The sequence below is a fragment of the Pholis gunnellus genome, assembly GCF_910591455.1.
Source record: "Pholis gunnellus genome assembly, chromosome: 1".
NCBI classification, from domain to species: domain Eukaryota; kingdom Metazoa; phylum Chordata; class Actinopteri; order Perciformes; family Pholidae; genus Pholis; species Pholis gunnellus.
In genome coordinates, this window is record NC_136528.1 from 16465182 (window position 1) to 16478945 (window position 13764).

At 43.5% G+C, this 13764-nt stretch overlaps 2 protein-coding genes across 3 annotated transcripts in view; one reads left to right on the top strand and one right to left on the bottom strand.

The window, feature by feature from the left end:
* Positions 1–4622: 4622 nt before the first annotated feature.
* On the bottom strand, positions 4623–10707 carry LOC306700574 (PWWP domain-containing DNA repair factor 3B). 2 transcript variants are annotated; one of them, XM_079165628.1, is made up of 14 exons: positions 10533–10707; positions 9702–9815; positions 9283–9605; positions 8902–9169; positions 8563–8676; positions 8385–8455; positions 7912–7988; positions 7697–7757; positions 7537–7612; positions 7334–7384; positions 5831–6072; positions 5312–5533; positions 5130–5218; positions 4623–5047 (listed from the first exon to the last, which is right to left on the bottom strand). In XM_079165628.1, exons 2-14 carry the CDS (start codon positions 9736–9738, stop codon positions 4948–4950), a joined length of 1731 nt encoding a protein of 576 aa, XP_079021754.1. In that variant the 5' UTR covers positions 9739–9815; positions 10533–10707; the 3' UTR covers positions 4623–4947. The 2 variants fall into 2 exon arrangements, with proteins under 2 accessions (XP_079021754.1, XP_079021753.1); XM_079165627.1 differs by having other exon boundaries at positions 8563–8697.
* Positions 10708–13100: 2393 nt separating this feature from the next.
* The window catches only part of kif26ba (kinesin family member 26Ba), a gene marked incomplete at both ends in the record, with an annotated part of 78961 nt that continues 78297 nt past the window's right edge, over positions 13101–13764 (top strand). The window contains one exon of the mRNA XM_079166505.1: positions 13101–13160. Within this exon, the coding sequence (XP_079022631.1) occupies positions 13101–13160 (60 nt within the window). The remainder of the gene's footprint in view (positions 13161–13764) is intronic.

Genomic DNA, 13764 nt, shown 5'->3' on the forward strand with positions numbered 1-13764 from the left:
ATATATGGGTGAAGGGGTCAGTTTGTGTTTTCTTCAGGATTTAGTTTGGTTCATTTAAAATGATCAAGATTAAATAACATTTACAATGCACCACCAGTAAACAACATTTTCCTTTATAATGTATCAAATCTGGAGTCGGTTGTTTTAAAACAGTTATGTGACTAGCTCTGAAATGTAATAGTGTAGTTAGTTATGTTAGCAGGTTGTAATTAAGTTATTTTTAAACCTTTGTTCTAATTCTAACTGATGTAAAAAGAATGACTGAAAATACAGGTGGATGGACCATAATAAAACCAACAATAACAACTTAAAGTTAAAAGTAACTGTATTCACAATGTAATACAGTTCAACATAACATGTAACAATATGTTAGAAAATGAACAAGTATTCAGCATTGTACATTCAGCATTATAGATGAGCATTCTACACTTTACATGTGTTTTAAAATAGTTTACACGTGTATAGTAAAGTATGCTCATCTATTTTAATGTTGAAATGTTTACATTATTGTAAATTATGCTGTGAAATGCCGAGCCGACAAGCTCCGCTCCGCCGAGTCTCCAAGTTCAGATGCAAAGTGACAATCTGAGGTCCGCTGACCTTTTATAGCGTCGTGGTGGTGTCGTTTCCATGACATTTACTGAGGCACTCGTGTTAATTTAAGCACAGCAAATGTGTAAACCATTCGCCGTCAAGTCAAGGCTCCGCTCCGCCGTCAACTGCCAGGCTCGGCTCGGCTCCGCCCCGCCGTCAACTGCCGACAGGCTCCGCCCCGCTCCGCCCCGCTCCGCCCCGCTCCGCCCCGCTCCGCCCCGCTCCGCCCCGCTCCGCCCCGCTCCGCCCCGCTCCGCCGTCAACTGCCGACAGGCTCCGTCCCGCTCCGTCCCGCTCCGCCGTCAACTGCCGACAGGCTCCGTCCCGTCCCGCCCCGCCCCGCCCCGCCCCGCCCCGCTCCGCCGTCAACTGCCGACAGGCCCGCTCCGCCCCGCTCCGCTCCGCCGTCAACTGCCGACAGGCTCCGTCCCGCTCCGCCCCGCTCCGCCCCGCTCCGCCGTCAACTGCCAGGCTCCGCTCCGCTCCTGCCGTCAACTGCCGACAAGCTCCGTCCCGCCCCGTCCCGCTCCGCCCCGCCCTGCCCCGCTTCGGCCCGCCTTCAAGTGCAGACAGACTCCGCCACCACAGGCTCCACCGAGCAGACAACCTTCGCCAATGCCAACAAACTCCGCCGAATCCGACAAACTCCGCCGATGCCGACAGTCTCCTCCGATGCCGACAGGCTCCGCCAATGCCGACAAGCTCCACCGAGCCGACAGTTTCAGGAAACTGTCGGATCGGCGGTGCTGCTCCGCCGAGGCTAACGCTCGGCGGAACCTGTCGGATCGGCAGAGCCGCTCCGCCGAGCCTGTCGCTCGGCGGAGCCTGTCGGACGTTCGGCTGATACTGTCGGATCGGCGGTGCCGCTCCGCCGAGCCTGACTCGGCGGAACCTGTCGGAGTGGTGGAGCTGCTCCGCCGAGCGACAGGCTCGGCGGAGCCATGAAGGCAAGGCTCCGGCGTCTGGCTCAAGGCTCTGCCGTCAAGGATCAGGCTTCGCCGTCTACACGCCAAGGCAAGGCTCCAGCGTCAAGGCACAAGGCTTCGCCGTCAAGGCTCAGGGCTCCGCTCCGCCGTCGAGTCAAGGCTCCGCTCCGCCGTCGAGTCAAGGCTCCGCTCCGCCGTCGAGTCAAGGCTCAAGGCTCCGCTCCGCTCGCTATACCGCCGTGGTGTTGACGTTTCCATGACATTTACTTCAACATAGAAATGCTCATCAAAGCACTGAACTTCAAGCACTCTAATAAGAAAGAGTAACTTCTAGAATCATAGAAATGCTCATCAAAGCACTGAACTTCAAGCACTCTTGACGTTTCCATGACATTTACTGACGTATGCGCGTCCGTTGTCATGCACCCGATAGCAACAGACTCTGTTTTTATTTAAAAATCTAGAATCATAGAAATGCTCATCAAAGCACTGAACTTCAAGCACTCTAATAAGAAAGAGTAACTTCTCCTCCTGGGGTAGAACATGATTTATCTGACCAAATAAGTGCTTCCCATGATACTGTGTTTTTAGTGGCAGCAGATGCAGTCCTGTATGTCTGTCCATTTACAGTCAGTGAATGTGTAACATAAATGATGCTAATTGTGAAATCTTTGTGCATGGATGACTTAAGTCCCTCGAGTATAAGATCAGCTTTCTTTAAAGAACCAATGTTCACAGGGTAGGCATTGCCGACATTGTATTTTGTATTACAGTATATATCTGTATAGGAAGAGGGAGATTGGGAGCTTGTATGTCATATGTGATGAATATTTTCTTGTTGATGCAACGCCAAAGTTTATGGGCTGTTAAGTCCCATTAATAAAAATATATATATACATAATCAATCAAGTTGTTGTCTTGTAATAGCTTTGCTTAGTTACACTGACATTCCGTGACTGTTCTTCCTTTTTGTGGGGTTCACCAGAGCTTTGTGTACATTATAGCCCAAACCTGAATGCTCTGCTATACCAAATTGTGAGAAAACAGAAAATCCAGAAAAAAGTATTTCCTATATTTTAAATTCAAAATACATGTATTTTGTTACGTTTTCTGGCACCAGGATTTTGAATTTTGTTGTAATACATTTATTTGGGGGTATTTTGTATTTTGTATCAAAATACATTTTGATGTATTTTTGCCCATCTCTGTTTGTAAACCTCCACTGCGTCTAACCATACAAATGAAACAGAATAGCAAAAGAGGTGCGATTAAGGTAAACTACGGTGATCTGTTCATGTATATTAAAACTTGTCAAAGATCATGTAACCTATTTCCCAAGAAGCCCTTTGAAGTCATATAAAGAGTCAAATGGGTATTGTTGAAATCAAATGTGAAGGTTTTATGCAAGAGATTTTCAAAGAAAAATGTTAAAAGCATGTTTAAAAGGTCAAAAGTAAAGACTAGAATAAACCTAAGCAGCATCTAAAGCTAATACACATTATATTTACATTAAGACAATGATGTAGACTGTGATGACAGTACCCAAATACATCAGTAAAAAAACAAACTGGTGGTGCAAAGAATAGCAGAGTGATGTCATCATAATCTTTGCTCAAGTGGCAGAAACATAATAAATAACATGTTGTGCAACATCAGCAACATCTCCCTGGGTTTGTGTTGAAATATGACCACAATGGTTAATGAATAAAGTATAAAAAGAAAATTCTAGGCCAGCCTGTGGAGCATGTATTGCAGAGGTAGATTACATAATTTACAGTACCTTATAATTTGTGATGGTTGGGATAAACAGTCTCGCAGACAGAGAGGAGACGATGCCCAGTAGTCTGATAGTGTGGCAGCAGATACTCTTGTACTGCAACACGCAGAAGGATGAAAAGACTGTGGCAGACACTTCATCTCATCCTTGATAGTGACGTAGGATATAAAAGGTACCAATTATGTTTTGACATTTGACCAAAGCAGTTTCAACAGGATTTTTTTGTTGTTTTGTTTTTTTAACCCCGAGTTAAAAGATTGAACAAGAAACAATACCCAGATGTGCTGTTACAGTGCTTATCAGCATTGGCTGTGTACCAAATGCTTTACATTATATGATGGCTGTTCAAGATGTTTTGAATAATTCCTTTTTAAAACATTTGACATTTTCAGTAGAAGAGTTCATTTTGGGCCTGAAGCCCTCTAGTGCAGGGGTGGCCAACCAGTCAGAGACCAAGAGCCACATTTTTTACTGTGTTACCGCAAAGAGCCACATCATACACATGGGCACACATGAACATCACCCTATCCCTTCCTCACACACACACATACCTTTGCTCAGCCAGATTTATTGTAAATGTCACACACCAATATGATAATGACAGAAATTGACTCCTAAGACCACAGGCCAGTCATTTTCAACAATGAACATTGTGTACACCAGGGGTGTCAAACTCATTGTCGCTCTGGGGCCACATCAGCATCATGGTTGCCCCCAAAGGGCCGGTTGTCGGCGGCGGCGGCGGCGGGGGGGGGGGGGGGTGCTGCTGCTGCTCCTCCTTCGTCGGCGGGGAGGGTGGCTGCTGCTGCTGCTGTCACATACGCTGGTGGAGGTGTGCGCGGCGCGTGCGGATCGGGGAGGAGCTCCGCCTTGCGCGATACAACGGATATTTGTAAATTGTCCGACTTTTACATTTTTACTTAAAGCGGGGCTTTCAAACAGTCCGTCTCGGCGTTAAATGGGTCGACGAGGAACGTAATCTGTGGCCGCACATGCGCGTTTGACGAAAATACCGTATTTAACTCAAGCGAAGCGAACACGAACATTAAAAAAACACAAATACAAACTTCGATATGAACGTAAGAGCCGCATGAAACCGGGCAAAGAGCCGCATGCGGCTCGCGAGCCGCGGGTTGGCCACCCCTGCTCTAGTGAGTGCAGTACATACTCGGCTTAGTATGTACTGTATTGTGATGACGACGACAATTGTGTCGAAAGGTGTTGTTTATTTGGCAGTTGTCGATCCTTTAGTGTGTGAAAGCCTTTACTCTGGGACAAAATGGTTTATTTAAAAATAAATAAATAAGCACACAAGCATATACAGACAGCAATCCTTTAATGTACAAGAAACGCTCTGTGACGGATCTGGCAGTGTATATATTGTCAGTAAACAGTTACATAGTTGTTAAAAGTTAGGGGCTCAGATTGTCTAACACGTGTTATCATTATTACTGTAGGCGTTTTAACACCAGAGTCCCCCCTTGGAACAGCTTTTAAGCAATTTACACTGTTGCAACTTAAAAGGAGAGTTGGATTAATGCAATATGATTCATCATTGATTATAAGGCACACAAAAACTGCTTAAGTGCCTTAAAAAAAAAAAAAAAAATCTGAAAATAACAGGTTTCCTGTTTTATAATACTCAGTCTGCTAACTGATGGGCTCAGAGAATAGCGCAAGTGAAGTATTCTGAAGCCTTGATTTTTTCCTCATCTCCTGCTCAATCATCAAGTCAAACTCCTGCCTTTCTCTGAAATGAAAAACAACAGTCATATTCAGTGTAAAAAAATGTTCCTTTTCATCCATGACAGGTTATCTCATCAAACTCTTACCTGTTACTTATGCATCGTCCTTTCAGGTACTTTTCTTCTGCCTTTTTTACTGTGACACTGTCCACCCCAGCTATGGCATAGATAATAGCCTGTGTAGGAGGACAATAATGTTACACACCCAACACCACAACATAAACTGTGAACTGCAAAAAAAAACAAAAAAACTCAAAGCTTTATCTCACCTCAGGAAGAAGCACATCCAGGACAAAAGGGACACGCTGCATGGATTTCATCTCCGCCAGTGGAGGGGCGGTGACCTTGGCAGTTGCGTAGAGCTCATTCAGGTACAAGTAGACCTGGTCCAACTGCTGGTCATCTTCCAGGTATACGTTCACCACTCGTCTACGATTGGCACTCAGAAAGGAGCGAAGCCACCTGGACTGCTGCTGCCCACGGATCACAGCCTGTAAGGCGAGTGACACAGGAAGGGTGCGTTTATTCATCCAGGGACGGATGCTCATCTACAATGTTCTTAGATGCCTATTAACCACATTTAGTCTCTTTTCACAACATTAAAAATCACACAGCGGATGGTTATAATTAGAGATTCCATGGCTCTGACAGAAGAATGCACCTGCACATATTTTCTTCATATACGTGAATACATATACATAAAAGTAAATAATCTTAATCTGGTATTGTGAACGTGTTTGCTAATCCTAGAACTACACGAGCAACACAACAGCTTCCATTATTCATACCAGAAGGTGTCCTTCCACCATGCGCTGCTTTACGATGAAATGTACGAGCTTCTCATTAGCACGGTTGTGGGCGGCATGACTCCGGTCTGGCAGCAGCCTCTTTGAACTCCTGCTGACCACCTCATGCTGTTCACTAAAGCTGTCCTCCTTATGATCATCACACAGCGCCTCCATCGTTGCATCACTGCCGATGGTTAGTCTCTCGGAGGCTGCCTGCGGGTACTTTCTCCTGACTGGATAGCCTGGAGTTCAGGACAGGCAGTAAAGAGCATGTGAGGACCAAGTATGGATGCAGATGTACTTAAGTTTGTATTGTGCTGTGCCATGTTTCAGCTTTTCTCATTCACTTTGACTCAATTCTTAAATGAATTATTCATTTTTTTAACAATGTTAAAATAATAAATAATAATAAATACTTAATTGAATTTTTTTGAATTTCTCATTCATTGAAGAAAATTGCACGTTTTGGCACAGGAGTGAAAAAGAGTAAGTTGTCTACAATCTGCACAATAACCACTTGCACATGGCTTGCTGGTCAAAATGGATGAGTTGTTTCTCAGTGAAGCGGTCTTACTCCTCACAACTTGATCTGTTCAATTATCAAAGTCTTTTCATGTTAATTACTGGAGCATATAATGCTTATGACAGAGATACACTCATCAACGTCGGAGGAGGAAGTGCGGGGATCGGATGAAGTGCAGCAGACGTTGAGACGATCACCGCCCACGGCATCTTCCGACCACCCAGCCGGATCAAACACCACCAAAAAGGTGGAGAAGAGTCAAGATGGAAGCAAAGCCAACCCAGCTAGGACTTAAGGCTATTCCACTATCCAGCCTACTCTTGGCTAATGTCCAGTCGCAGGGAAATAAGACGGATGAAATAAGACCTCGGGGCAACCCAGAAACGGGAGGTCGCCGTTTGTTGTGCGGTGCCCACAACTTTACAGAGATCTGGCTCCGGGCAAATCACAGGACAGAGCGCAGGAAGAGTTTATGGAAATATTAAAATGCCGGCCATATTATCCTTGAATCTAATACCACATGGTGTTACGTACTGTGAGGAGGTACAATACATTTTTTTTTAATGGAACTGCCGCGGGTTTTTTCTCCATTATTGCAGCTTATTTTGGCATGGATGTCATTTCGTGGAAATTATCTGTTTATGACACGAGAGATTAAAAAGGTGAATTTTCAGTCAACCTTTCCAAGGGTTGACTGCCATGGTGAAAAACACTTCTAAAAACATTTTGACCAGGACTGCTCACATGAAAATAACTTTTCATTTGTGTGGCATTGACCAATTTACTGAAAGAATTAGGAGCATGAATTCAATGTTTTGGGTGAGTTACTTCCTTATGCAGACATGCAATAGAGTTGTGATGTCCCGTGAAACTGCTATAACAATTGCACTTATAGTTTGGAAAATGTTAAGACAGCTTCAAAAATAAATGAGCCAAAGCGTTTGAGAAAAACAGAAAGAATGTTATACAACAAAACTTACTCATGTCATGAGCGAAGTACTCGATGAAGGAGCCACAAAATGAGCCACAGGCTACAAAGACAAAACATAATTAGTATTGTGAATAATTCAGTGTCAGATAAATGGTGTTTCTATATACTGTGAATATATATAAATAATGCACATAAATATCACTCTCCTTTATCTGTTTCTGTCTGCATAAGCATTAAATGGACAAGACTTACCTATACGTATTCTGTAGTCTGTTATGAGCTCCAAGGACCACTCAATTGCAGCATCATACTTCTCTTTGGCTTTAAACTATTACAAATTCAATATGAGAGACATACTGTTTGCCACTGTGTCAGGATAAAATGTAGTGTATACTTTATGAGCGATTCTTACCCGTAGCTCATTGGCTTCTTCACAATCAAAAGGCTTCAGAGTTTTCAGGGACACAGTAAACCTTCGAGAACAACAAACATACAGTAAAGTATTAAGTTCTGCAGCGAATCGATGGCCAAGGGACCCTCACAACCTACAGTGCAATCCTATACATTGAAAAAAATTCAGATGCATTCACCAACAAAGCGGTGAGAGGAAATGCACTTATTTCCTACCCTCTCTTTTTGTGAATCTTTGGGTCCTCAATGAACAAGATGCTGGCTTTTTTCTGCTTACGGTTCACACTTTTCACCTGCAGACAAAGCATTTTAAGCATTTTAAACCATTAAGGCGTTCAGCGTTTGCCATTTTATAAAGTCTTGACAACAGGTTTTCAGGTCATCAATATTTCATACCCATAATGGTCTTTCATTTAATTTCCCAAGAGAATGACATCACCCTTACGTTGATGATAGAGTTTTAGTACAGTGTTTATTAGTGCTAAAAAAGTAAACGTATCAGTTTAAGTTGTACGACAGAAAATTGATAAACCATTTGAAGTCATTCAATGAGCAAATAATCACTAGTTCAAGCTTCTCAAATGTGAGGAATTGCTAATTTTCTGTATTATAGGCAAAAAATTAAAGCAACAAATTGTGTATTGTTCCATCTAAAAACTTCTGATAAATACACAGGTTTCTGCACTCACCAATGCCGGCCAAAATGGATAATATCTAAATTTGTGCCACACAAACACTCCCTCTGTGATGGACGGGGGCTCTGAAAGAAAAAAAAACAATCCACTTAAAGTATACAGCATGTACACACAATCCAAACCATCTCTCGTCCTTCCTTTATTTGAATTCAGTCACTGTTATCTCTCTCACTTTTGTCCACCTGCATCAAGAAACTCGGTAGCTCGTCCTCCTCACTTCCCTCATCTTCCTGGAAGGACAACGATGGCAGCTGTTCCTCATGGTGACTCAGCTCTACTGATAGATCTGAAGACAGCAAGGAGTCGTCTTTTTCGGGGGTGGGGGGCAATACCACAAGATTAAAGCAGATCATTTTGCTCGCCTGATTTAGCAAAAATAGCTGCACGCAGAAAACAGATCATTTCATTATGCTTTGGATCGTGAGGGCGATGGCCTCCTAAAATACACGTCTCAAATTTCTTCTAAGTATTGTGGAGACTCTGCATCAAACATACATGAAAAAGAAACTACCTTGTGTTGCTTCGTCAAGCTTCTCCAGTTCGAATCTTGGTCTGGAGCGCTTGGATGACTGAGTAGTGGTGTCCTTTTGTAAACCCGCCTGCTCTACCTTCCGCGTCCTGCCCTGTCGGCACTTGGCAGCAGCACCGTTGGTTGTGCTGCAGGTCGGTGCTTGCTCCTTATTCAGCCTTTTCTGAACTTGTCTCGGCTGCGAAGCATGAGCCCCCCTACGTCTGCTTTGAGATTTTGATTGGGAGCATGGAGAATCTACCTCTGATGTCTACAAGAGAACACACATTACAAGAGTTTGAGAATATCCCTGAAATCAACTGTTTAGGAAGAAAAACTTGTTGGCTCAAAATGCATTAATATCAATAAAATATGATCCAACACCTTTAACTGAGTGATGAGTTCAGTGTACTCTAGCTCCACGTGTTTCCCTCCGGTGGGGGACTTTGAAATGTTGGACAGGATGTCTGTGGAGGAGCTGTGGACTGGTGTGGAGGTCAGGTGTGCTTCTTGCGTCTGTCCCATTTGTCTCCTGCCTCTTATTGGAGTACTTGGTAAGAAACTCACAGGGAACGGGACGACAGTGGCAACATCACTGCCTGGCACAGCGTTTGCATCCTTCGTGTCTTGAAATGAAACTGTCTCTGAGGGGACCTTCTCTCTTGATGTCTTTGTAGATTCCCTTGTTCTGATTTTACGAGATCCACCTTAAATATCATTCACAGATTTAGCAGCGGCCTCTCACTTTAAAACACTTTTCTTTTTTTTTTGTATTGCTTACAGGGTTGAGGAGTGAATATTACCTTTCATTGTTGTACGAGTTGGTTTAGTCTTTCCCATGAGCTCATTGGATCAGAGTGATAGTGTGTCAAAGTATGACATTTCCCCTCGAGGACTTTGAGGCGCTGGCAGCAGGCCTGACAGTTTAACGAGAAAGACAAAGTAATGTTCCACCAACATGTGAAGCCCGACCGAGAATGTAACTTACTTCCGCTTTGGAAAGGCCATGTTGGCATTGAGATAAATACTATCTTCACTCTGCATGCAAAACCTAGCTAGTTCATTTTCTCAGTTACGTTGTTGGAGAGTTATAAAGTCATGTCCCCGACGTTATTTGTCAAAGATAAGATAAGGCACCACATTCACAACAGTGCTCCTCCCCCCCCCCCACTACGGTGTAATAACTGCAAGACGCATTAGCATTGCACAATACACAAATATATTGCAAATATCACACATGTGTAAACCTTAAACCAGCTCAAACGTTTTGGTGATAGCCGAGTTGGGTGGACAGCGACTGGATACAGCTGACAGGTTGCTAGCAGCTGGTTTACGTAGCTAGCATGCTACATTAGTAAACAAACGTTACCCACAACCACCCCCAGCAATGAAAGCAGCGACTGCTGTCTGCTACTTTCGCTCATTAACGCAGTAACGTTAGCTACATGTTGACGGTTTTAATGCGACAGTTAAATAAAGCTAACGTTAATTCAGCCTTCGCAGACAGCTATCTTTGGGCACCAACACGCCGCCGAACACTTTATCTGTTACACAATCTGTTAGCTGTTAAAAGTTTTACCTCAAGCGAAACGAGTTAGTAGTTAACACTGTACGACAAAACGTTAGCCACTCACCTTAAAGATGTTAAACTCAGGCGTTTGTTTGAATAGTTAGCGACCAGTTCCATTGGAGACTGCAGGCATCGTCGTAACGTTACCAGCACACAGTCTCATGCGGACTGAAGACAAACGTGCAAAATTACGATAAAGTATCAAACATGTAATGCAAGTCACACGAACTCTCTCTCTGCTGTTTAGAAATTCAAGGTAATCGCGGATCATGCGGATGTAAACACGCCTTAAAAACATGTACCGCCACCTACTGCAACGGAGTGCGTATATTCAAATACCTGAACGTTTAAAACGAAACTTTGGTTACAAATATTCTCACTTATGCATCCAGTAATTAAATGATGCCTCTCTTTCCAACGGAAATAGATTTAATACAATACAATGCATATATTTCACATCATACAGTACACCGTCTCACAACATTACACTGACACATATTTAGAGATCTCTGTTCTAATAAATTAAGTGTAAAACTGTAAAAAAAATATCCCAAATTCACCCGTATTTTCTTACTGTGACATGTCAAAATGTGTTTTTTGAAACAAATAAAGCATATGGGAGTAAATGATTTAATATCCATCGTAAATGGTGTCTCTTTTTTGTAATACAGTCCTTTATATTAAACCTTTTTTTTATCCACAGAAGGTACATTTTGGTGCTGCAAAATGTAACAGCACACATTTCTGTAAAGATGAAACAGTGACAAATGGCGTTATTACCACACCATGTAGCAGTCCAACATGCTTTATTCACCCAGCTGCTGGCTGCCTGTATGTCTCACAGCAATATCTTCATGACAACAGTAGAGGGCACTGTGTATCCGCTCATAAACTGCTATCTTTTACAATACAGTGATCCTTAAAACACCAGTGACTAAATGCACGTGTCTCAACCATGACAAGAGGTCATTGGACGTTAATGCAGAAATATTACTGATCGTATATTGATTTTTACACTCTTCCAAAGCCTTGGATCTTAATCCTATACACTCACACCTTTTCCTACATAACTTTTCCTTGACATGGCAATTGAATGAAAAGACCAGTTGACCATTTTGACTGACAGAGATGATTGCGTCACCCTTTTGGAGGGCACATCGGTCAAAATACGTTACTGCAGGAGCCAAGAAATTGTTTTTCACAGAGTCAGAGTTCACATATTGAACCAGGCAATTGATCATGACACTGATCAATTGCCTGGTTTGTCTACATCTATGTACTCAACTCATTGCACTCAAGCTTCATGCAACATCCATGTGCTGCTTTTCTTCTTCTCCATCTAATCCATCCCCAAAGACTTTGAACTTATTAGTAGCCTAAAGAGGAAGTACCCAGAGCCATAGTCTGGATCTTGGAAATCCTGAGTCCCCCCAACACACCCACCCCACTTTGACCAGATACCAACAGTGAAGTCAATATTTAGTTGTGTCGTTTTTCTAATTTTATTGATTCAGTTAACTTTTCAATTTTGTTTTCTGTCAATTGTGTTTACTTCAAGGTCTTTTTGCTGTTTCTTTGTTTTTTTCACACTGTCAGCTATAAAACTACGATGGGGAAATTATGATTAATTTATTTTGGGTTGACCTGCCTTAATTTAATTATATTCCATTAAGAAATACTGCCTAAAATGTTTCAGTTTATTTTGATTCTACACCATTATCTCACCACAAGGTCACTAAAACCTCTACTAACCACTTATTCCCTGACAACAATGTACAAAGACTTTAGTGTCATCAGTGGTAGACTGGAAGTGTCCCTTTCATATTTTCTTATATTGCTTAGTGAAACGCACAATCACGAATTCCCAACAACATCCCAGTATCCACACTTTAAACGGGAAGCAGTCTACCTGCCACTTAACTAGAACCTCTGGATGTGTATTGGCCTGTGGACGATGAGGGGCAGGGTGGCCCCGCCCTCATCCAGATGTGCGCCTCTGTCCTGTCTCCTCAGTCCACTTCTGGCTTCAGAAGAGTGCGGAGCCTCGTGGAAGTCAACAGGAGGGTACGGAGAGTAACAACGAGGAACGGACTCCCTTGGTCGGCACCAGCCTGATCCTGCTCGATCTAATGAGTCGTGACTTTAATGGTAGTCCATGAGACGGAATTTGCCCCAGGGGGGGGGGGGAGATTTTGTTTTACCTGGCCAACCAGCCTCAGACGCAGAGCTGATGGAGAGAGGCAGGGCTGAGTGCGTTGCCAGTCCGGAGCGCTGTTGAGCCTCATTCAGCGCAGAGCAGACTCTGCTGCTGACAGGGAGCGGTCTGCTTTCTCGCACGACCTGTGTGAATTCTCAATTTGTGTTTTTTGAAGTGATTCGAGGGCTTTTTCTCCGGAGGCAACAACCGTGGAAAAAAGAAAACCATCCAGGATTTGTATGTATGTTTCTTGGCGACGGAATGGGGATGTAACCGGTTTCCACGTGCATTTGGAAGTGGCGTGAGAGGAGCACACTGCAGGGGCTCGCGGTTAATTGAAATCGATCCGGTGGTCTCTTTTTGAATGTGAAGCTGCACCAGAGCTTCTTTCTCCTCTCCTCCCTCCCTCCTTCCCTCCCTCCTCTCACCTCCAACATGACTTCACTGTCAGGGACCAAGGAGAGGTCTGCGAGCAGCCGGAGCAGAAAATATGGGGTAGGTTGTTCATTCCAGTAGTCAAGGGGTGGACACACCCCTGTTACCTATGGGTAAACATACATACAAACTTATCTTCCATTCAGTGATGCATGCACTTCACCTCACACTGCCCACCCATTTTGATAGGAGCCTGTAGTTTGCTCACCTTTTTCAGGCTGACATGAATATGAAACTGTTGAAAGCTCATTAGATTTTTCCTCATGCTGTTGACTGAGTGCGTTGTGAAGAACACATTTCGCACCTCACTGCTTTTGGTGTTGCATGTATTTTCACTGATAGATCTCCCACATCGCTTAATTATCACTAACTGAGGACCATGCAGCTGAATTGCACTCACACCTGTGTCACTGCCTACCTCCTAATTAGTGTTAATTTATAACATAGGGTTGGCTCACATTATACCCACCTCTTCATTTGGAGATGAGTGAGCTTTCCCACCTATCAGCCTACTCATTGCTTCCTTATTATAGCCCTTGTGAGGGATTAAAGTAATAGTACCCAACCTCTCCAGCCACCACCACATCAATGGGTCTGCTCTCTCTGGCTGGATTTACCCAGCCACAAAAGATTTAATTTTCAACTCCTTGCGGCTCATTTCATG